The 24162-nt window shown below is 39.7% G+C and overlaps 1 protein-coding gene across 1 annotated transcript; it reads left to right on the top strand.

The window, feature by feature from the left end:
• The first annotated feature begins 1246 nt into the window (after positions 1-1246).
• On the top strand, positions 1247-23290 carry emilin2a (elastin microfibril interfacer 2a). Its single transcript, XM_008434485.3, has 9 exons — positions 1247-1552; positions 2047-2172; positions 4587-4777; positions 4919-6856; positions 18147-18482; positions 21208-21252; positions 21659-21718; positions 21875-22018; positions 22700-23290. Exons 1-9 carry the CDS (start codon positions 1380-1382, stop codon positions 23011-23013), a joined length of 3327 nt encoding a protein of 1108 aa, XP_008432707.2. The 5' UTR covers positions 1247-1379; the 3' UTR covers positions 23014-23290.
• The last annotated feature ends 872 nt before the right edge of the window (positions 23291-24162 follow it).

Genomic DNA, 24162 nt, shown 5'->3' with positions numbered 1-24162 from the left:
TTGTCACAAAATACTGCACTGCATTTCCTGGCCCTACTAAAGTAAATCATCCACACAGCATGATGCTGCCAGCACCATGGAAAATTATGTCCTTGGGGGTCATGTGCAAGTCTGCCACAAAAAACACCACAGCACATTTTGCAACATATTTGCTGTACTCCCTACATGGCTTGTGGTTGGTTTTAAGCAGGACTTCTTTTAGCTTTTTTTTTTTCAGCATTAGCGTTCTTCTTGCTACTCTTCTAGATTACTCAACTAATAGTTGTCCTTTTGATAGATTGCCTTCAGCTGCAGTGAAACACAAGAGCCCCTCCAGAATTGCAATGGGTGCCTTGGCTGCTGCTGTGAATAAACATCTCTTAGTCTACCAGCCATTTTAGGTGAACGTTCATGTCTTGGTAGGTTTGCACTCCTGTCTCTCTATTTAGTTTTTTTAAGATGGTCAAAGCTTGGGGTCTTGTTTTCTAATATAGCTTTAAACATCGAAACGACTTTATCTTAGGGCTGTCTGGAGCGTTCTCTAACAAATTCTGAAGTATTTCACACAATTACATGTACAAGTCATGTGAAAAGATTGGCTATCGGATGAGTCAAAGATGGATAAACACACTTTCAATCATAATTATGCATTACCCTGTAGGACCTTTGTGTAAAATGGCAATGAAATATATTGTTAATTAATTTTAAGCACTGTACCCTTTTCACAAATACAGTTTCACGGCATCACAGTGTCTGTGGAAGCTCACACTTTGGAACAGTGATAAAACACTGGCAGTGTATCGGTGCCCTGAGTGCTGTGAGCTGCAGCCCTTGTATATCCACTTCCCCACTCAGTGCACGTTAAGAAATCTGCAAATTGCCTAAAATTTGTTTTAAATTTTTAATTGGCACCAATAAGCTGCAACACACATATTACAAAACGTACTATGAAGGGGGCAAACGGAATGTAAATTACTACTGTTATCCCTGGCTATGAATATCATTAGCACCAGCAGAACACGCACCTCTCTCAACTCCTAAGCACATTGCCATGTTATTCATCAGTGAGGTGTGAGTTATTGGCTGATAACTGTCTCCGAGGTGGCAGCGATCAAGGTGTCCCCTAAAACAATCAGCCCACGCTTTCAAACGACTTAAAGGAATAACGTAATTAAAGCCCATCAAAGTATTAAAAGTGTCAGAGAAATCTGGGTGAGTTTCTTTGGAGGAGGGTGTAGTCCCTGAACGTCACTCCCACGGAGTTGCAGTGACTGCGGACTTCCCCAAAGTTCACTTTTTGGAGTTCAGCTGCAATGCAACTTTAGGTTTTGGCCGCGGAGTGGACAATGATGACAGGGTATCGCCTACTTTATTTTTAAGCAAAAAAAAAAAAATTAAAAATGCATATGTTAGGAGGTTTGTTCAATAAGAAAAATAGGCACCGAGAAATGGACTGGCGGTGGACTGTTTTTACCCTGATCCTAAACTTTCACTTCACCTACGGGTCCCCGTCTTATTATGACTTATTCCACGGGTCTGCGCACACTGGAGAGGTCCGCAGACACAGAAATAGGTGAGTGGCCTGTTTTTCTACGCTTTTAAGACGACCGTGTTGAGCTACCTTGTATATTTTAGACATGTCATATAATAGAGGTTTAAATAAAAAAATGAAAAAAGTGTTCATTTTCTGCGTAGCTCCAAGCCAATAAACAATGCGATAAGTTTCAAACTTCTGACTGACGCCAGGTCTGTGAAGATTTTCTGCCTCTTACGGTCAAACTGTTGTCTTTCACTACTGCAGCTTTATCGGGCTGCTCCTAAATGTGGCTCCACTGTTTCAAAATAGGCGATAAGAGCTAGATAAACCCTGGAACGCCGCAGATTACTCCTGTATCTCATCAGCAAGAGAGCAAACGTTTCGTGATATATTAAGTAGAATAAACAACACGCTCATGATAAATAGCTTAAGGGGAGGGACCTTTCAGTAGAAATACCTTAAACATGTGGTACTAATTATGTTGCTTTCTTGAAGCAGTATCTCTAACTTCTATGCACCTCCATCCACAGGAACTGGTGCGCCTATGTGGTGCAGAGGAACGTGAGCTGCGTGGTGCAGGGGAATGGGGCGAGCTTCCAGGAGCCTGTGGTGGCCCCCTGCCCAGCCTACCAGCCCGATTGCCAGCAACAAGTGACGTGAGCATCCAGGGAGCAGAGAAGTGGGGGTTGAGAGTGAATGTGATGTTTTTTTTTTTTTTTTTTTTTTTTAGATATAAAAAGGAACATTGGAAGCAAAATGCTTCGTTGAGAATCAGCTAGAGGTAGAGATATTCACATTTGCTGACTAAAAACAAAGTGAAAAACAACAAAGCAAGTTGATAAGACCAAGCATGCATGACATCCTCCCCCCGCCCCCCAAAAAAAAGCCCAACCAAGAATGCAAGAAGTCATGTGGGGGATGTAGCTAGCTTTCGTAGATACAGATAAGTGACACATTCATAAGTTAAGGTTTCTTAGTGCAAGATTCAAACTAAACTATGCCATTTACTCGTTGACTGGCTTAAGTTGACTGGTGGAACTGAACATCTGTTGAGCTTATCAAACAAACTTCTTTTCAGTCCAGAAATGTTCCTGAAGGTAGTTAAAAATGGCACAATGAAAAGCATTGTTACGATGATGTGCTGAAGGAATGTCTGAAAGAGTAGGAGCTTCTTAAAGAGACAAAGGCCAAAAACAAGGCAAATTTCTCTTAAGTCTAATTTGATACGGCATTTTTCTAACAAATAAAGTAACATAGTTGCTTAATTGTGCTATAAAATGGCACCATGTTCCTGGAAAGCTAAACAATCCCACCCATTTGAAGGTTAGTGTAAAACGTTTAGGCTGTCCTGGATTATGGGTGCCTGTTTACGCTGGGAAACAAAGGATGGTGGAGCAAAAACCGCATGAGTCGGACACTAACAAATCCTGAAAAAAAGCAAGACCATGAAAAAGAAAGGAAAACGGTAATAAGAATTTTGTTCTTTAAGGTGGACTAAAGCCTTAGTTTTAGCAATAGCACACAACTTAACTTTACCCTGTTACCACATCCTATTTCATCCTGTGGATGAGGTAAAGTGATGTCTGACCTGATGATTACCACAGTGACATTGTGAAGTTCAAATTGGCAAGTTTTGAGGAATAAAAAGGCTCCTTCTAGTCTCTTCTCTAATCAAATCAACTGGGTCACACATATTGACCCAGTGTTTAGTTAAAACTGCCCAGCTACTATCCCATCAGCATAAAACCAACATTTGAAGAAGTGTTTAAAGCTTTGTCAAGTATCTTCTTATATTCCTTGGATTTACGCATCATGAAACTCAGTGGGTTTATATTTTTGCATATCTGTTTTTTTTAAGCCTAATATTTGTCAGCAGCTGTTTCATAATTGCTGATTTAGCAATTCAAGATTTCCCGTGACAATATAATTCAGTATCTGATTGTGGCTGTTGTGAGGAAAAGAGGATTAGTCTGCTATATTCAGTTAGACTCAATATCTTTAATAATCTTTTTTTGTGTACTATAGATGGACCGCTTTCTTTTTCATTTGCAACAGGGCATCCAGTTTATTCCTGTGGTTTGAAATGAAAATCCTAATTCCCAATAAATACATCTTAATTTCAGAACAATAATAAATTTAAATCGACAAAACCGTGATTCAAGGCAAGACTTTTATGTACAAATCAATAAGTACCACTGCTCATGGTACTGGCAATAAAAAAATCTCTACCAGTAAACACAAGCGATCGCTGGGATGATTTTCTGGAAGATGTTGTGTCACAACTTCATGATATTATGTTTTGTGAATCATTTTCAGTTCAAAGCACATGCAGTCTGTGGTTTGGCTTTGTGGTCCACTTACACAAAGAGATGCAGCGAGGCCCTGTGATGTGGAAATGCTTCCTGCAAGCTGATCGCTGTTAAGTCACTGGGCCACAAGTGTCTGCGCAAAGCAGCAAGAGAGCTTCAATTTATCTTCAGCTAAAATGAGATTTGACCTCACATTGATGACCAGGGAGAAACTATGAATTTATGTTGCCGCACAGGTTTTCATTTTTTTCTGCTACCTAGAACATTCTTATAAGTGTTGGGAGGGGATGAAGAATTTTTCCAAACATAATTTTTCCAGATGTTCTTACGTGACATGACCCCGGCCTGCAGAGAAGTGATATCATCCAGTATTTTACTTGGGAACATTTGTTTGGCCTGGAAAAGGTAGTTTTTCAACAAATACAAAAATGGAGGGGACGCATAGGGGATAAATGTTTCCAGGAAAATCAATAATAGCAACAGTTTTTATTATTTGAATTGCAAAACATCCTTAACATGGGAAGGAGTCCTGTTTGTTCTCATAAGTCTAAGTTTTCATTTGGAAATATATCAAGTATTCCCCCTGAATTCAGGATTCTGAATGGAGAAGTTGGACATCGAGGGCTCCTATAACTCAGTTGCATGTAGCCACGCATGTAAAATGGAGTTAAGGTTTTTTCTAAAGGAAATGCAGATAGTCTCATTTTGATGTTGACATCTCAAAATGCTAAACATGTTTATGATTTTCCTTTGCATTGCAGATACCAAACACGGTTTAGACCCACGTACAAGATTGCCTTCAAAACAGTTACTCAGTTGGAGTGGAAATGCTGTCCTGAGTACCGAGGTCCCAACTGTAAGGATTTAAAGCCACCCACAGATCGGCAAACGGTGCAGGGAGCATCGTCTTACCTCCAACCAAATCCTGGATATTCACCCAGACACACACAGAGTAAGAAATGTATTTTCTGTTCCACCTTGAAAAAGAAAACTCAAGAAATATGTTTATTTATTGATATTTTTTATAGAGAACATAGGCAATGATGCACTTTTTGATTGATTATATTTTTATGACATTGTAACATGATTATAGGGGCTGAGAGGAGGGAGACTCCACATTATGAGACTCAACATGGCGTCACGGATAAGGTGCGTTTTCTCGAACGTGAAGTTCAGCGTCTGTCCCAGACGGTCTTGGATCTTCAATCCACTCTAACGGGACTAGCCGCCAACCTCCGCACAGACCTTCAGGACGACACAAAAAAGATGCTGGAGACACTCCTGAACAACATGCGTCCTCCGGAAGCTAGCAGCAATGCAGAGGAAACTCCTGTGGTGATAGACGGGCATCAGGCGACCAGGGGAGGGATTGGTGGAGAGAAAACCCTTGAGAAAATTGAAGCTCGCTTAGATGATATTGACAATGCTCTGCGAAACAAGGATGAAGCTTTGGAAGATCTAAGGGGAATCACATTAAGTCACGAGGGGCAGATACGTGTCTTAATGGATGCCTCTCAGTCTCAGACTACAGCCATAGTTGATTTTGAAGGCATACAAACCTATGTTGATGGAAAAATTGAAAAACTGAAGAAGGAGCTGGACGAGAATGTGGAGGAACAAATGGTCAAGTCACAGAACCTTTGTGATGACAAGATCTCAGCGGTGCAAAAGACTTGTGAAGAAGGCCATGTCCAAGTTGGTGTCAAGTTGAGCAAGCTTCTGGAGAGCAAAGAGGCTGACCTGAGAAAAGAGATCCGAACAATACGTTTGAACATGGCTGCCTCGGATGGACCTGTGCAGACTTCAAGACAGACAGAACCATCTGAACAGAAGGACAACAATGACCATAAAGACATATGGCGTGAAATTGATCGCATAGCAGAGGCTCATCGAATTCTTAACGTCCGTTTTGACAACGAACTAGGTCACTTATCTTCCCTTCAGGAAATTGGTGATTTAGGTGTACTAATTCAAGAGCTGGAGGCTCGTGTGAATATTACTGAACAAAATGCAGAAACTCATTGTTTCTACATTGAAGATAAGCTAACACGGATAATTGCAGATGAAGTGGAAGCACTCCGGCAATTGCTGGATCAACGCCTGATGACAGCTGAGGACCAGTTCACAAATATCCTGGTGGAAATGAGCAACAACTCCTTCCCAAGAATGCCTGGCGACTCAACGGGTGTCCTCGAGACAGAGGTCAACAATAACAAACTCCTTCTGAAGGGGTTGAATCAGAAAGTTAAGGCTGTTGAAGACTTGTGCTCTGCTGGATGTTCGGGCTCTAAAATTACAACTGATCAAGGTAGAATTGCACCCATGCCCGGCCGTGTAGAAAACATTATGACGGACCTAAATCGTTACAGGAATGACCTGGATGCTCTTCACACAGATGTAAGTTCCAACACTGAGAAGCTCAAGCAACTGGAGAACCTCTTTAAAAGTCAGCCAGTTGGAAATGAGAGACAAGTAAAGACCACAGAGGATTTCCAAAAGGGACTGATAAATCTCCAGGATAATGTTCTTGCTTTGGCTGGTGCAGTTACTGGGCTGACTGACTCCATGAGTAAATCCAACCAGGATATCCAACGTATAAGCTCAACGTGTTGTAATGCAGAAGTGACTGGCCGTGGAATGCCATTACAGCCCAACTTAGCTTCTGGTGATGGCACCAGCCGTCAGATACAAGAGCTGAAGAACAGACTCGATACACTTAACACACAGGTATCTTCTGAACTGAACAATTGTAGGCAAAATACTGATGGGATCTCAGCTATAGGTGGACGTGTAAACCGGCTCGAAAATATTTGTGGGAGGTTGGATGGAGTTTCTGTTAATATCAGAGAATTGAAAAATGGACTGGAGCAACATGTTGGGGGCCTGCAGAACTGTGTCCAAAGGATGAATGCAACTTGTGGAAATCACGGAGCAGAAATCACCTCGCTGTCAAATTCCTTGCGGAAGCTCCAGGCACAGATGTCCATGATAACTAAGCATGTTTTGAAGGATGTTGCTGCTAAAGAGCCAGGTAAGAAGATTTGAGAAATTTCACAATAAATTCAAACTAAATAAACAAAAGGTTTTTTCAGGTAAATGTTTTAAAAAGCATGCTGTTAATTATGAAGACAGATTTACATTATTTTTATAGTACTAACAGAGAGAAAGATGATTTAACTTGTCACCATAGAAACGAGCTATGCATATACTGTACAACAAGATGCCTCCTGGATATAAATAGGGACATTTATGCAAAATGCATACCACAGCTTTAACTATATACAGTAATCGTTTAGGAACTAAACGACAGATGTATCTGTGTAAAATGGTCTTACTAAAATAGTTACAATTTTAGTAAGACAATTCAAAACATGTGTATTCATTTACTACTGGCAGGAACAAATATTACACGTGGTTTGTTTGCCTCATTAGCAAGTTGATATGATATGATATGATGACTGTAATTGGCTTGAGATTATGGCCCATTTTTGTCTCTTGAACAAACATCAACAGTCAAGTGCACAGTAAACACCCCTATTAGTGCAGTCAAGACAGAAATGAATCAAATAAAATGAACAGTTTTATCTAGAATAGAAGTCTTTTTCAGCTTCCTCTTTTTACTCCCAGCATTTAGATTTATTAAGTGTGATTAACGTCTGTGTAAGCCCAAATCTTTCCTCAAGATAATCCTCCATGTAATGCATTCTGCTTTGCCTGGTTTAAATGCAACACTGGAGAAGGAAATGATCAGATCTCGTGAATGGCTGCAGGGTATTTCCCATAGTGGGAGGGCGTGAGTTCATTGGGTCTCCTGTGTTCGCCTTGACTGTGTCATTCAATATGTCCTGACAGCATAAAGGAGAGGCCAGACTTCCTGTGACTTGTTGGGTTGAATTCATTTGTTTTATTATAGGAAAAGAGGTGGATGAATAGAAGGATGTAGTTTTCACTACTATTGATTTTTCCCACTCCTGCTACAGTCTAAGTGCACGAGCAGTCTGCTCTATCCTCTCTATCTCTCCGATGAAAAATTGGGAATAGTTGGCAGGGTTTCTTTTTTTTCGCCATGATGAAGCTTTCTCTTTTTACTCATACCACAGCACTTCAGACATTAACCTCAGTTCCGATTCTTCCAGTACATACAAACACACATTAAACCTCCCTTCCTGCTCTTTTTCTCCTAACACATTCCCACATACCAACCTCCAGAGATTCTCGTAGGGTGATCTCAGTCTGATGCGTGGAATCTGGTCCTCATTAAGAGCCCTGACTCACTCACTGCTGAAGTCAGTCTTAAGAGAATGAGGAGAGGCAGGGCTCCACACCCCGGACCAGATGCTTCAACTACCCTGAGATGTGATGTCACAACTGGGGCCCCTATCATCGGTGCCTCCCTTTATTACACCATCGGCCTAAACAATAACTTGACAGTGAGCTGAGGAAAAGAAGTGTGGCAGATGGATGCCTGTTTGTAGTGTAAAGGTAGCATTAATGAAGTTTATATTCCTTTCTAGTTTTTGCCAGCTACAGATGGCTGCTGAAACGGATTCGATTTCATAACCTCTGCAGCTTTCTGAGATATTTGATCCAAACTCCATTAGCTGTGAGAGGTCAAACAAGATCAGCTCCTTCTAGGTCATATTCTTAAAAGTAACAGTGGCAAACGTATTCACACAGCTTGAACCTTTTTCTCAGTTTCTCTTTAAGGACTACCCCTCCCCAAAAAACATTTTAGTAGTTCATAATGTTAAGGTGGAAGTGAAATGGTACATCTTTTTTTTCTAAAATGGAAAAAGTAAAAGTCTGATAAGTGTGGTGGGCATTTGTATCCATATTCCTTTCCTATGACACTCTCAAATAAATCCAATTGCCTTATTAGTGAAGGACTTTTAGATGTTTTTTAGAGAACATTACTGAACAAACTGCCTTAGAGACCGAGGATCACATCAGACATTAAAATAATTTGAAGATTTTTTTCCCCTCTTGTGCTCAGTGTGACTGGCGAAAACTATTCTTTTAGCTGAATGTTTGCATTTGACACAACATAACCTGTCTTACACTGCAGTAGTAGCCCATCTTAAATTAGCCAAATGATTGGCAAACAGAGGCTCTGCTCTGTCTAAATGTAGCAAACCTCTGACCTCTGGAGCTCTAAGATAAATTAACAGCAACTTTCTCTCAACTTGTTGCCTGGTAACTGGTCATGGCCAAGAAACATTTCAGCACACAACTGCATGTAATATGCTGAAAAGACATGGATAAGATATTTTTACCCAATGTTAACAAACCCTGCACTATATTTGAATTATTTCAGTGTAAAGAAGCTGACTGCAATTTTCTTTTTCTATTTATGACATAAAAGCTATATGGTAGAAAAACTATATATAGTATTATATGTGCAGCGTGACCGGTTACAGGTCAGAGCACTGTCATTAAAATAAAAAGTAAACTATAGAGTTTTAAAAATATGTATTTGAACAGACATTGTAACAGATGAGTATATCCAAAAAAGGAAGTAGGTGTCAGATATTACCTAAACTTTCAAAGCTTCTTAAAAGTGATATTTAAAAAAATTTAACTGTCCTGCATCTCAAACAGACATCAGAAAGCAACTGATTGTTATGCTGGTGTCAGAACTTTCTCACAAATTAAACTATGCTAAAATATTTGCTGCCATATTTGTTCTCATTAATGGTGACAAAATGATGGCACTTTCTGCTTTGGCAGGTCTGTCTTCTGTTGCTTCAGCTGGTTTTATATATATTTCCAATTTGAATGTGGTGAATGTAAACTTGACCCAATACAAGTAAATCCTCATTGTTTTACTTCCATGTGTAGCAGATCTTTTCCAACTTTTTGGGTTTCAATCTTTCAAATTTATGGCAATTTTTTTGGCTCCCATGAAGTGACACGACAAACACATATTGGAAAGTTTATGCTGGGAAGAGGGTGTGTTTTGTTTTTTTCACCCCTATTTTTGTAAAGGATAGAACCAGTCACAGTCATGAAAAAAATAAATAAATAAGCCTCTATTATTTACTAGCAAACAATCCACTTTGGCTCTAGCTGGATGGCAGGAGACACTCCATGGTGTTACACCCCGTGATCCTTTCCGTAGCATCAACACTTTTGTTGTAACAGCCCAAAAGTGGAGACTAGTAATCTCTCTGAGTGTGGCATAGTCCAACATAATTTTTTTTTACCCTTTAATCCTCATGACATGAATTCACTTAATATCACAAAACAACTAAGTGACACATACCCACCACTAATGCCTGTAGGTGCATATTCAACACATACCAAAGTTTTATTGGAAGCACAGCTTTAATCCTCATAATGACGTAAATTCACTTAATACCACAACACAACTAAGTGACATATGTCCACCACTAATGCCTGCAAGTGCATATTCAACACACACAAAAGTCATACTGGAAACACAGCTTTCAAGTTGTTAAGCAGATAACTGGAAGCTTTCTACCAGAGCACATAGTCAACTAACTTACCAACTAATATCGACTTTTTTTTACTCATTTGTAAAACATAGAACAAAATGTATTATATTACGCACAATAAATAAACTTTAACAGGTGATCAATATTATATTTTTTTCTGTAGTAAATAAGATAATGCTATTCAAAACATCTAAAATCAGCATGTTACATTTGGTCAACAGTTGGAATAATTTAATGTTCTTTTAAATATTTTTGTTTTAACTTTTATGTTAATATTATGTTACAGTGGCATTTTAATCAAATCATACTTTGACGCATTAATACCAGTATTGTTCTTTGGGCAGCATCCTGAACTTTGAGAAAGTGAAAAAATATTCTCACCATCTGAACTTGTTTACCATGCCTTGGGCAATTCTGGAGTATCAGGCCAAAACATATTAGCTCTGTTGATATCTAACCTCTGGCACTGTTTCTTAACATACCTAAGATAATAAAACTTGCACAAGTCCTTTGAGTGTAATTATCTGTTTCTTGTTCGAAAAACAGTGCAGTGCAATGTGTGGTTCAAAACTTTGTGGTTTCCTCAAGCTTGGAAAGGACAAAGTTTGAACGGAGATAAAATATCCGCAAAATCTCCCAGCTCTCAGGGTGTGGTGTTGGTTTCCTCTCAGTATTTGAGCTCATATTCTCCACGCGGTCATATGAAGACCTCGAGGAGGCTTAGAACAGTCGAAGCGTTGTAATACATAACTAAAAGATTAACGAGAATAGCCTTGCTCCGTCACAGTGTGACTGCTGGATGGAACTCTGTGACTTAAGTTGCAAAATGTTGGCACTGCTGCAGCTGCAGCTGTTTAATTCTGCTCTGACAACTTGAGTCGTTTAGTGTTTTCCTCTTCCTTGAGGTTTACCAAAAGGGGCTCTTTCTGCATTTACAGTGCTTTGTAATAGTATCCACATCCTTTAAATGGTACAGGATTTTGTTACTTTACAACCACTAAAATCAAGAGGATTGAGATTTTGGCAAATTTGGAAGATCGGTCGGTACTTGGGATTTTATGTGATAGGCTTATTCACAGTAGAGCCTAATTCTTAATTGTAAACTGAAAGAAAAAATATTAATTATTTATTTTTAAGAAATCAGGAAAAAAAACCCATAGAAAAATCCCTCTTGAATCAATAATTTGACCTTTTTTTGTTCCAATTACATCTGATGTTGCTTTTGTCATTATTGTACATCTAGAGATTCTTTGGTCATTCTTTGTAAAATAACAAAATCGCATTTACATTAAATAGGGAGCATTTGTTAATATTATATCAAAGCACATGTCAACTTTATTTAGAGGTGTTAGAGTAAATGGGGTTGATCATACCACATTTCAAAGCTGTAAAAAAAAAAAAGTTACAATTGTTTTCCGTCCACTAAACAAATAGCTTCTTGACACTGATGTATGACGTAAAATAAAGGTTTTTTAGTGGTAACATATTTTTGCAAGGCACAGTAAATATTTAAACATTGAAGGTATTCTGAAATAATCCAAGATATTTCACTGTGCAATCTATTAGAGTATGTTTTGTACATTCTAGTCAGTTTCTCTAGTTTTACAAAGTGACGAATCAACCTTTTTGTACTTGTTTGATCCTCAATCAGCTTCTTTTTTTAAAAGCACTTATCTCTTTCTTTGGGTCTCTCTTTACTGTCTCACCACAGCCTCAGTTTGAACCCTTTTTCTTTTCAATTTGTCCTTCCAGCAGCGCTAGAGGACTTCTCGTTCGCCTCTCCCTCCACTTTGTGCTGTAAGAGTATATTGACAGAGGAGGCCATCAGAAACCCCAAAAAGAAAAGCAGGGGTAAAATAAAGGCTTTGATTTCATGGATCAATGCTTAGCAATTGATCACTCTGGCTTTTTATTGGACAGACAGGCAAAAAGATTATGTGTCTGCTGTGATGAGGAAGTACAAGAAGCGCGAGACATTAAAGGCTCTTTGAAGTCAAAGGGTGTCTGTTGGGAAAGAATGGAAAATTGTATTTGACAACCCCCCCGTGACACACACACACACACGTACGCACACGTCCTGTATATATTTAGGCGCTACCAGAATTTTGAGGAGCTCTTTGACAGCAAGTGTTTCCCTGGTGAGGTATCTAAAGCTGGGAGGTGAGGTGTTTCCATTTCTGACCCAGGAGCCCATCTGGAAGTCTTCAGAGGAGAAACTCGCACACCGTAGGAGACAGTACACAATTAAAGCTTGCCGTCATTAGTGACATTGCTGGAAAACAAGGGGTGGAGGATGAAATTACGTCCATGTGCACAGCGAGAAATTGGAATAAGAAATAGAAACACGCACTTTGGACTGTGAGTGATGCCTTATTGTATTTCTGTAAACGCCACGCCCTGCTCTATGCCCAGAGACCGTTTTCCATTGCGTGATCAGTCTATCTAATGCAATAGTCCTTGTTGCTTTTACGCACTGCTGCACACTCACAAGCTGCCACCTAATTCTGAGGAGGCGCAAGTGACGAAACCATCCATCTCCCCCCACCCCTGCCCCGTCTCGCCCCTGAATGTTAACATCTGGTTCTGGGGATGCTTGTCGATGTATTTGAAACTGTTGAGCCTCTCTCTCTCTCTCTCTGTGTGTGTGTGAGTTTTTTTTTTTCTCTTTTTTTTTTTCTAACTGCGGTTGCCCCCTCAGCGAGAAAAAAACAGACTGAGAGCTCATGGGAAATATGCACTCTGGCAGTCGGTATTCTGAAGGAGGCACGGGGAGGAAATGAGGAAGAGATTTCTGATTATCTCAGAGCAACATGATTGCTGAGCTTAATTTATTTCTGATTATACATGTGGCTTCTGAGTAGTTTGTGGTAACATTTGAGGGAAGAGGGGAGAATTTATTGGCGGTTGATGATTTTTCATTTGGTAATAAAAGAGAACCTGGCAGGCTGCAATATAACATAGTTTCAGATACTCTACGATTGATCTCTGGCTGAATTTACAGTGAAATTACCTGTGTCCGTTTGATTTATTTGAACATATCTGAGAGAGGAAGGAAAAAAATCTACAGAATTTGATACAAATATTTATTTAGTGAGATGATCCTATACCCATAAGGGTCCAAAATGACAAATATCTAAAATACTATGAAAAAGATTTCTTTATCTATAGCCTCAATTTAAATCTGTGACAGCTGAAGTTAAAAGTCTTATGTACACATGAATCCAGCCCCCTTGACTCAGCATTTAGGATCACGTTTTACTGCAGTTACAGCTGCAAGTCTTGTTTCTGCCAGCTTTGCACATATGGTTGAGAGTGTCTGCTAACATCAATCTTCAATTGTATCCAAGTCTGCGCTTAGCTTTGCCTTTCTAGCACATGCATATGTTTTGTTCTGAACCATGACATGGTTTTTCTTTTGTCCTGTTGAAAGGTGAACCTGTGCCCAAGTCTCAACTATTTGGCCTCTAACAGATTTTCTTTCAGAATTAGCCTGTATTTAGCCATATCCATCCTCCTCAAACAAGCCTCACACTTACTCCATTCCCGCTGTATTATTCTATAATCACGTTGTGTTACAATGGGAATACCACATTCCCTGTTATGTGTAATGATAGCTTTCAAAAATACACAAAAATGTACGCTTCACACTCCAAAAAGTCCACGTTTTGTCTTCTCTAACTAGAGTGTATTTTCTGGGTGTTTGCTATATTCCCTACATAACTTTTGGCTAACTTTACATGGTACTTTTTTTTTTTTGCCAAAGGTGTTATTTATGCCACACTTACATATAGATCAAAGTTGAATTTAAGTGCATAACTGAAAGCCCTCATGAGCAGGGGCTCTAAGCAGCTCCTCCAAAGCTACCACTGGATGCATCTTTGATTAATGCTCCTGTGGCCAAAATGTCAATTTAGCTGGATGGCTTTGTCTTCATAATTTTTGAATGTTGAATGTAAATTTTTTCCCTGGTCCTCATGATGTTCTTTCCTCATTTATATTCTAACATTTTAAGCTTTCACAGAATAGCTGAATATATAATGAGAACAAAATTACACCTCTACTTTGTATTTGACTTCTGAAGGAAAATGACTTTTGGGGTATCGAGGAAAAGTCGGCTAAACATGATTATTTTTAAAAATTTTAATTCTAAAAAATATTTAAAATTTGAAGACCACATATAAATTTACTCCCCTTTCACAATCATACACTGTTTGTGTTGGTCTATCTAAAAAAAAAAATCCTATTAAACACAATTTTTGTGATTGCAATATGACAATTTGTGAAACGGTGACAGTGGTACTTTTGCAAGGCACTGGAACTTAATCTGTTATTAAAAATAATTGGCTGTTTTGTCTGCTTTTTTACTAAATAAATTTGAGCTTGACTGCAGTGAATGATCAACTACAGTAAAACTGAGCAGGAGAAGTTTCTAAAGCCCCAAACAGCACATTTGGGTCTGTTTGTACAGAACACGTTCCAGACAAAGCAAAGACACACTCTGTGAAATTCAAAACTGATTTAAAAGTAATCTCAAGCCAGATGGTTGGTTACACAAAACCACCTGGGAACTATTTGGAGAAGATCCTCTGTGTTCGGTAAATACAGTGTATCATTGCAAGGTTTCACTGATTTAGAGCGTGAATGGTGGAGACTGTTTCTAAATTTAAAGTTCTTGCCCAGACCAAGTGATGAAAAAACGTTAGTCTTTAACGATGATTATGCAAAAACATGCTTTTATTTCCAGGATAAGGCATTCATTAAGAACGTTACAGTCTTTAAAGGCAGCTGTTGTTGACTGTTGTTACACTTAAATTCCACTAACTGCTGTAAAGCAACTTTATACAGTCATGAATGCATGACTGTAGCTCCATAACTTCTGTGATTACAATTTTTTAAACAAATCCTCTGGGTAATATTACTAATTAACAATAATTACTAATAAAAGTCATTTTATAAAATATAATCATTTTATAATTTCTTATCAGTCCCCCCCCACACACTCTTTACATGGACTAAGTATTTGCATCTGTCTAAAATCACTGCTAGGTGACAGTATGCTGCTGCAATGAAAGATGAACTTATTTTAATGCTGTTTAGATATGTTTATCATGGGTGTAACTAAGCGTGCCAGCTGGTACTTTGGATGCAGTAGGTTTTAGGAGTTAGCTGTGAATGTCAACATCTTGAGCTCCTTAGCATGTTGCTTGATCCAGAGCGGTGGGGCACGCTGACCTGCTGGAAAGCACAGATTGAGACCATTTGCCTGAGTAATGTGACAGGAGGGGAAAAAGAAGAACTCCTAAATGCTCAGGGATTTCTTTCTGTTATTGGCAGCTTTAAAGAGGTCACGTTATACTTTTTTGTGGATTTAACCTTAAGTGTAATCAACTTTTGTGGCACATCCATCCATCCATTTTCTTTCACTCTTGTCCCTCAGTGGGGTCGGGAGGGTTGCTGGTTACAACCCTCCAAACTCCATGCAGAAAGACCCATCTCCAGCTAACGTTCCGGGCGAGAGGCGGGGTCACCCTGGACAGGTCGCCAGTCTGTCGCAGGGCAACACAGAGACACACAACCATGCACACACACCTAGGGGCAATTTAGACAGACCAATTAACCTAACAGTCATGTTTTTTTGGATTGTGGGAGGAAACCGGAGTACCCGGAGAAAACCCACGCATGCACAGGGAGAACATGCAAACTCCATGCAGAAAGACCCCAGGCTGGGAATTGAACCCAGAACCTTCTTGCTGCAAGGCAACAGCTCTACCAACTGCGCCACTGTGCAGCCCTTTTGTGGTGCATGTTAAGATTTTTTTTTTTTAATTATTCTTCAAAGAAGAGTGGGCCGACATTTATCTGCAGAGATGTAAAAGGCTCATTCCCACTAATGGCAACTTCCTCGTGGCGGGTGCTACAGGCCAGGGCGACACAAGTAGCTATTATAGGCAAATTACATTTTCATTCAGGCTACATTAGTTGGAGAGCTTCTTTCCAAGTATATTAATTAATCCTTTAACGTGTTTGCTGTTTGTTTTTTTGTGTTTTGTGAGGTTATTGCTGTCTGATGATAAAAATTCATTGATGGTCTAAAACAGGGGTCCCCAAACTTTTTCCTGCGAGGGCCACATAACTTTTCCCTTCTCTGGTGGGGGGCCGGAGTCAGTTTGTAACAGAAAAAGTGTGACGATTGCAGGAGTGCCTAAATGTAAAAATTTCTTGTTTTCCAGAAAGCACAATCAAATAACCCTCTCTGGGTTCTTCACAGAAAAAAATCCAGGAAACAGCACTATTTATGAAATAAATACCGTATTTTCCGGACTATAAACCGCACCGGACTGTAAGCCGCACCGGACTGTAAGCCGCACCGGACTATAAGCCACAGATATCTCTGCCACTCTAGGTTTTCCACAACGATGCAGCACGCAGCAGACGGGGGCGGACACCCAAAATTTGAGTCGTAACAGGTCAATTGAATATCACATTTATTACGATGTGTGAACAGTATGTGCTAAATTAAAATGGGCGCTTTCTTCTTCTTCTTCTTTAGATTTCAATGGCAGCTTGCATCTACTGGTGTTGCACTACTGCCATCTACTGGATCCTAATATCTATACCTCAGATTCTCATAATGATCCCAGTATTATTTAAAAAAACAAAAAATCTTCTTTTTCCCTTCAATGCTATTCAACTGATCAACAACATTCTCAAATTTCAATTCCCTATTAAAACCTAATTCCGTTTTAATGGGCGCTTTCTTCTTTTATTTCCAATTTTGACTTCCAATGATTCACTTCCTGCAAAAGAGCCCCCTGGTGGTTGAAGAAAAATCCACATATAAGCTGTGCCGGGCTATAAGCCACATGGTTCAAAGCTTAGGAAAAAAGTAGCGGCTTATAGTCCGGAAAATACAGTATATGAAAAAAAATCTAAATGCTCTCTGGTATTGTTCAGGGGGCCGGACCAAATGTGGAGGCGGGCCGGATCCGGCCCGCGGGCCGTAGTTTGGGGACCACTGGTCTAAAAGTTTAAGCAGACATTTGACAGAAGTATTTGACACTGAAGTACGTGCTCTTTTAGCCATAAGATTTGCTAGTTTTTCTTTGTCTTGTTATCAACACGAATGAGCTTCTTGCATAAGCTGCCTGTCAGATGGTTTCTGTGTGTCAGCAGACTGCTGATTACCAGAAGCATGTGGCTCGATGTAGAAAGTGGCCTTTGTAACTCCAGCTACGCAATAATATTTTCTCCATGCTGAAGCCTTTGTTATATTCCATGTAAGAAACAGTAGAGCTTGGCCGATGCATGATATTTTAATATTTCTAGCTCAATGAATGCCATTACTTTATCTATTCTCAATATTATCAACATCAGTTCTTTGCTCGCTGCAAAAAGCACCAAACAGAACAATTCATTGTAACTGCACTGAGAGAAAAAGTCTTTCTGACCTCTAGCTGTCAGAAACAGCTGAATCAGTGAAGAAATATTCAGAATATTTTCTCCTCAGGACACTCGCTGCTTGCTTTCACTTCAGACGACACTTTTGTGATGTCCTGCTATTCCTTCAGGAGATCTAGGAGGCAGTGATGTTGTCTCCTTCTTCACATGAATCTCCTTGCTTAGAACATTTTTCAGTGCCTGCTTTCATGAAGCGTAATGTGACTGAGAGGTACAGCGATAGGTAAAACTCAGTATGTCAACTAAATAGAAAATTTTCATTTGAAGATTCATAGGATAGGAGACATGTCCAGGGAGATTCTGAAGGATTCCTATTTTGTTCCTCTGCCTTTGAACTAATTTCTATGGAAACGCTTTCTGTTCTGTGTGCAAGTGAACTTGACGTTTTCTGCTCTTTTGTTCTCCAAGGAATGACACTGAGACCAGATCGCCCCTCTTCTTTGCCTGACACTTCTCAGAGCAGAGTCCGAATCAAACAGATCCACATCCCCGTCGTCATTCCTCCACCGTCCTCGGGCTCCAACCAGCCTGCACAGGGCAACAAACACGCGGTCAGGATCAGCAAGCCAAACCAGCCGCTGAATCCCCAGCATCCCCGCTTGCCGACGCTGCCTCTGGTTCCTGTAAGGCCTGTGGTGGAAACGGGAGAGGCCGGACCCCCGGGATACATCCGACGACTCAACGTGCGCAGAGGAGCCGAGGACTCATTGAGCAAACCTGTTCAAGGGTTTGCTGGAGCGCCAGGTGAGCTCTGCTGGGGTTAAAGTTAGGCTTATTGTGACATTACTGTCTTTTTTTTTGTTTGTTTGTTTTTCAATGATCACCTGACCATCTCGGGCTGAAGCTTAGAAGGTTTGAACACAATCTATCAGTGCCACAGTTTGCTGAAATAAATATCAGGTGAATTGCTAGGAATATATGTATTTTGCACCACCTGGCAGTTTTGAGTCACATTAAGCAGTCAGCACACCGAGGTGAGTGAATCTTTGTTTGTGTAGACAGAGGGTCTGCATGAAGCATCATGAGGCAGCATGCACACCTCTTTGGCAAGAGACACATCTTGGTCATGTCTCTGTAATCAAATCAAAACATCAGGTTTGAACTCTGCAGATCTGCAAAAATCATGCCTTTTGCAAAAAGTTTCTTCACAACTTTTTGCAACCAGTCACTTCATAATCCTGCAATGAATACAAGTTCAAATGTTTCTTTTTAGGTTAGAATGATCAGGTCGTAGTCAAAAAATTGCAACCAACCTCATACACCTTACTAACCACCAAACTCACCCGTAATAAAATAAGATGCCACTTCTGTAGTCACCTATTAGTGGTTTCTGCTGGGCTCATGTCATTGCATGTGAAAAGGTGAGTTGAACAATCTGTTTTACTTTCTGGGTTGTTTTAAACACATGAAGTACCAATAAGTCATATTTTCACCCGTCAGTAGAAGTCTAAATATTGGCATAAACATATTACATTTTCATAAATCATCACACCATGTCACCATTTGTCAAGTATTGTTACTTTTTGTTTGACTTCTTAAAGTGTGGTGACTAACCTTAAATATTCTTCTTGATCTTCTCCATTAGTACATGTGGTAATATGAATGCTTGTATTATATGTAGGATGAAGAAGGTATGTAAAAGATCAGGCAAGTTTTTTTTTAGATTCTAGTTTTTTTAAGTTTTAGGTAGGAAAAAGGTGCATAGGAAAAACATCTAAATCTAGCACAAGTGTACATGATTAAAAACCTACCAAACAATAAGTAAAAGCCTCTGTTTTAAATGTGAATTTGATCTTCTACTCCATCCACAGGCTTTACTCCTGACTTCAGAGTTACATCAGGTCTGTTTATTTCTTCCGGGCCTGACATGCATAACACATAACAAGGCTTTAGCTGTATAAATTTGCATTAGATGTTCTGTCATCCCCATTAATTGTTCTTACAGGTTGCCCAGGGCATGTCAGTGCAGGCCAAATCCAATAAAATGGCAGACAACAAAAGGAAACAGACTTGGTTCTGGAGTTAATTAAATGCATTGCATGGACCAAGTTTAAATAACAAAGAAAAAAAAAAAGAAAAAAATCAAAGGCTCTTTTCTCACCTTTATCTTGTTTGGCAGTAAAGAGTAGAGAACAGCCTACATCAGTTATAATCGTACCTTATCGTGGGGGAGTTTGAGGCATGTACTGCCAGTGAGCTTCAGAACCTTAACCCAAGAGACAAAACTTATTTTCAGAAATGACATTTCTTGTGTTTTACTTGTAGTTTTATGTTTATTTGGGGGCGGCGGGGATTGTTCTTCTAGATTACACAGAGTTAATCTCCAGCGTGGTTAAAATAACAAAACATCCAAATTCTTTTTTTTTTTTTTTTAGATAAAACTCACCAGGATTAGAAACTCAGCAAACTTAAGAATTTTAATTTTTAGATATTACATATATGTTTTAATTTTGATTAACATTTTTCTTCCTAACTTCTTCCATGTTTTCTAACCCCACAGGTTAGAAAACATGGAAAACTGCTAAACATTGATTATCAAAAGTCTGAAACAGAGAATCCAAAGGTAGAGATTAGAATATTTGACATGTTTCCATACCTCTTGTAACATTTTCACATTTTGTTACAATACAGCCATACGCTTTGCTGGTTTTTATTGGAAACTGACATGAATGAAAGGAAGAAAGGACTGAGCTTTCAACATTTCCTACAAATAAAACTGAAATGTGTAGCATGCATTTGTACGCCCGGACGTCAAAGCTCTGCTGGAACAGCTGCAAATTGTTTGCGGTATGCAGTTTTAGCCATTTATCTTTGCAAATAGCTCAAGCTCAGTCAGATTGGATGTGCATCGTCTGTGAACATAAAGCTTTAAGATTGTTGATTGGTCAATCTGACTCTTGAGTAGACTTTTATCTACACCATTTCACTGTAGCTCTGGTTCAGTGTTTAGGTTAGTTTTCCAACTGGGAGCTGAACCTTCACCTCCGTCTCAAGTCCATTGCAGCTTCTAAAATGTTTTTTTTTCTGGATTGCCCTGTGCCTCGTAGGTAATCTTCAGCATAGTTCCATCTTTATATGAACTCTTGCAATTTTCCACCTGATGGAAGCAAGTATAATGTCGCCACTGCCCAACTCCATAGTGAAGGTTTTGTATTCAGGATCATTTGCAGTGGTAATTTGTCGTCACACAGTTTTCTGCATTACACCGAGACTCATTTGAACTTTATTTGAATTATTTTGAATTGGTTTGTGATGTAAAACCCAGATGAAATAGCATCAGGGTCCATAATTGTAAAGTGACAAAATATGAAATATTTGCAAGTGTTGTGGATGCTGTTTTACTTTTTCTACCATCTCTGGTATGATATTTAGACATACAACCAAACTACTTCTGGCAGAAGCACCCCTAACTCATCTCTGTCTTCAGTTGGTGATAAAACATAATGTGTTTGTCATCTGTCTCTTCCAGGCTATCCTCCTCTGCAGTCTACGCCTGAGCCAACCAGCCAAGGAGGTACGATAGCTGTTACAGTGCATGCATCTGCAGCTTTTCTTTTACACCAGAGCAAAAATGAAAAAAAAAAGAAGAAAAAAAAGCTGGAACAAAGCTGTGAATAATTTGTAGCCTGGAAGTGCGAGGGAGTGGGAACTGGATGTGTTTTTCTCAAGAAGGTGTGGGCAGATTGTGAGGGGTTTTAAGTCGTCTGCAGGCGCCCGCTACAAAGTTTTAAACTGGCTCTGATAACTGGTTTTATTTAAATTATTATTGCAGATCATTCTCAGCTTGCTGTGCAATTGAACTTTACATTGATGTTGAAGGGAGAAGAAATATGAATAAAACCTCAGTGGAAGTAAAGATGCCCGTTTTCAAGTTTTCGGCACTTAAGATAACATTTTGACCACAATGTTTTACTTTGTAGCTACAGTAACACCAAAGGCGCCTCTGAGCCCGTTGAATCCACATGTATCAGAATCGCCAGGTAATCTTTCCTCAAACTACCTTCCCATTTTAAAAAAAATAATAATTTTGCATTTTTTTCTAGAGTTTAATATCGATCCCTGATATTGGGACTTGTACGTTTATGTTTAGGTTTATGTAGCAATATATAAGCCCCGTGTCACTCTTCCTGGTCTAGATTCAGTGAACAGCAGCGTCTCTGCAGACCAGTTCTCCTTCTCCGCCGGCCTCACACAGAGCCCAACCTTTATTGGAAATGCTGCCATCATTCGCTTTAACAAGGTGCTAGTCAACGATGGAGGACACTACAACCCCCACACAGGTACAAACCCACCATCACTTTCACCTCAGGATTCTTGGTTGTTCATAAATCAAATTCTTGTAAAATGTCCGAAAGAAAAACTATCACCACGTCTTCGTTGTCTCGGAAAAGTCTTGATGCCGCTTGAGCATTTTCTTTTATTTACCAGTATCGGCACAAAGACATCTTAGAAAGCAAAAGACAATGCTCAGGCCAAAAGAAATTGAGGAACTAATTCATTGGCGTCTGCTGGTTACGACAGGGTTGCAAGGCTTTTGCTAACATTTTGGAACCACAGCGAGAGCCATTATCCTCGAACTGAGGTGAACCTTCTCAGAAATGTCCGCCCTACTCAAGTTACTCCAAGAACAAATCAATGACTCATCCAACGGGCCAAAAGAAACCATAGAACATGTAAAAATCTGCAGACCTCATGATTCCACAATGAGAGACGATAACCGTTTATGTATTCTCTTCTAATCCCAGCTAACTCAAAACAGGAACAATTTATCCTGTTTCAGTGTCAAACAATAACACAGAAGGTTGGCTTGTCTTTTTTGTTTTGTTTTGTTTTTTACAGCGAATGTATGAAGTGTTGAGATGTGCTGGTCTTTATACAGGCTCCGTCCACAACACATAACAGCATATTTATGATTATTCAACAGCATCACTCTAATATTACATGTTTTTTCTTGCCTACAGGAGTGTTTACTGTTCCGCACAAGGGCCGATACTCGATTTCAGGCTTGCTGACTGCAAAGCAGGGCGAGTGGATAGATGCCTTGCTCTCTGTGTCAAACCGCAGCGTACACAGACTCAGGAGCTCAACCAGGGCCTCGGACAGTGCTTACTGCGCCTGCGGAGGAACGGTGTCCTTCAGTCTGATTCTACCACTGAGGAAAGGAGATCGTGTCAGTCTGGTGAGGATCGGAGGCCAGCTGGCCTCGACCAACTCCGGGGAGGTTCTTTCCACCTACAGTGCCATCTACTTGTACTCGCCGGCGGCCAAAAGTTAGCCAGAACGCAGCTGAGACGCTCGTTATCAGACGCCCGGACTGGACGGAATGATGAAACCTTATTTTACACTGACTTGCTGGGATGCTGCAGATTATTATGCTGCGTTGTTGTGTGAATACTCCCAGTATTATGTTCATTTAAGAAGCTGTTGCATTGCAAGCCACTAATAGAAAGACACCTGAGCTCAAGGGGCAGGGTTTGTATCTAATATATTGATTGCTACAATGAACGTTTGTATCTATTGTGAATTGTTTACCAATAAAATGCATAAAAGCAGTTTCAGGGAACTTAATTGTACAACATTGCAATTTAAAATGACAGATTGAATCAAAGTCGTGCATATTTGTGAAGTGGAAGGAAGATCGTATGTAGATTTCAATTTTTAGGGAATCAATCTGAAAATTGGTAAGCATGATTTTCTATAATTTTCCCCCTACATAAAATTAGTGGAATCGGTTGTCAGCTGTTTAATTTCAAGGATCAGGCAAAGGAAACAATCCGAGAAGCAGCAGAGAGGCCTGTGAAAACAATGGAGGAGCTGCACCAATCCACAGCTGAGGAAGGAGGATGTGTTGACATGGCAACCATTAGCAGTGCACTCCACAAATGTGGCTTTTGTTGAAGATGGGCAAAAGAAAAGCCGTAAGAAATCCTGTCTAAACAGCAGCAGCAAACATGTGCTCTGTTCAGATAAAACCACAACTACATTTTTGCTCCATGTGTGGTAAAGTCATCCAGAACATCATTTTCAAACATGGCGGTGGCAACAACATCCTGTGGGGCTGCTTTTCTTGTGCAGGGACATAGATGTTGGTCTGAGCTGATTGGAAGATGGAGCTTCATCGTGTTGCAACAAAATTATTTCATTTTTTCAACAAAAATCAAAAAACCATGTTGTGTTGCTTCCACTCTTGTTCTTAGCGAGATCCTGAGCATAAGAAAAGTTTTGGAGTGAATACTTTTGGTGGGTTTTCTAACACAAAAATAAGAGCTTCCTTTTGTTCCCTACTGTAGATGCCAAGAAACTGCAGATGATTAACAAATGTATTGTAAATAACATTAAGATAGAGAGGTTGCAACAGATTCTTTTAAAATGTCAAACTTGGCCAACTTCAGAAGTTGTTCTAAGAAAGACGAGGTTAAAAGGC

This window comes from Poecilia reticulata, chromosome 17 (assembly GCF_904066995.2).
Source record: "Poecilia reticulata chromosome 17, P_reticulata-male-v2, whole genome shotgun sequence".
In the NCBI taxonomy this organism is placed as follows: Eukaryota; Metazoa; Chordata; class Actinopteri; order Cyprinodontiformes; family Poeciliidae; genus Poecilia; species Poecilia reticulata.
This window is presented reverse-complemented; position numbering and strand designations above follow the sequence as displayed.

Coding starts and splice junctions, on each gene's coding strand:
- emilin2a (XM_008434485.3), top strand. CDS start 1,380: ATGCATATGTTAGGAGGTTTGTTCAATAAGAAAAATAGGCACCGAGAA. Junction 1,553..2,046: donor GTCCGCAGACACAGAAATAG/GTGAGTGGCCTG, acceptor CTCCATCCACAG/GAACTGGTGCGCCTATGTGG. Junction 21,253..21,658: donor TGAGCCAACCAGCCAAGGAG/GTACGATAGCTG, acceptor TTTACTTTGTAG/CTACAGTAACACCAAAGGCG.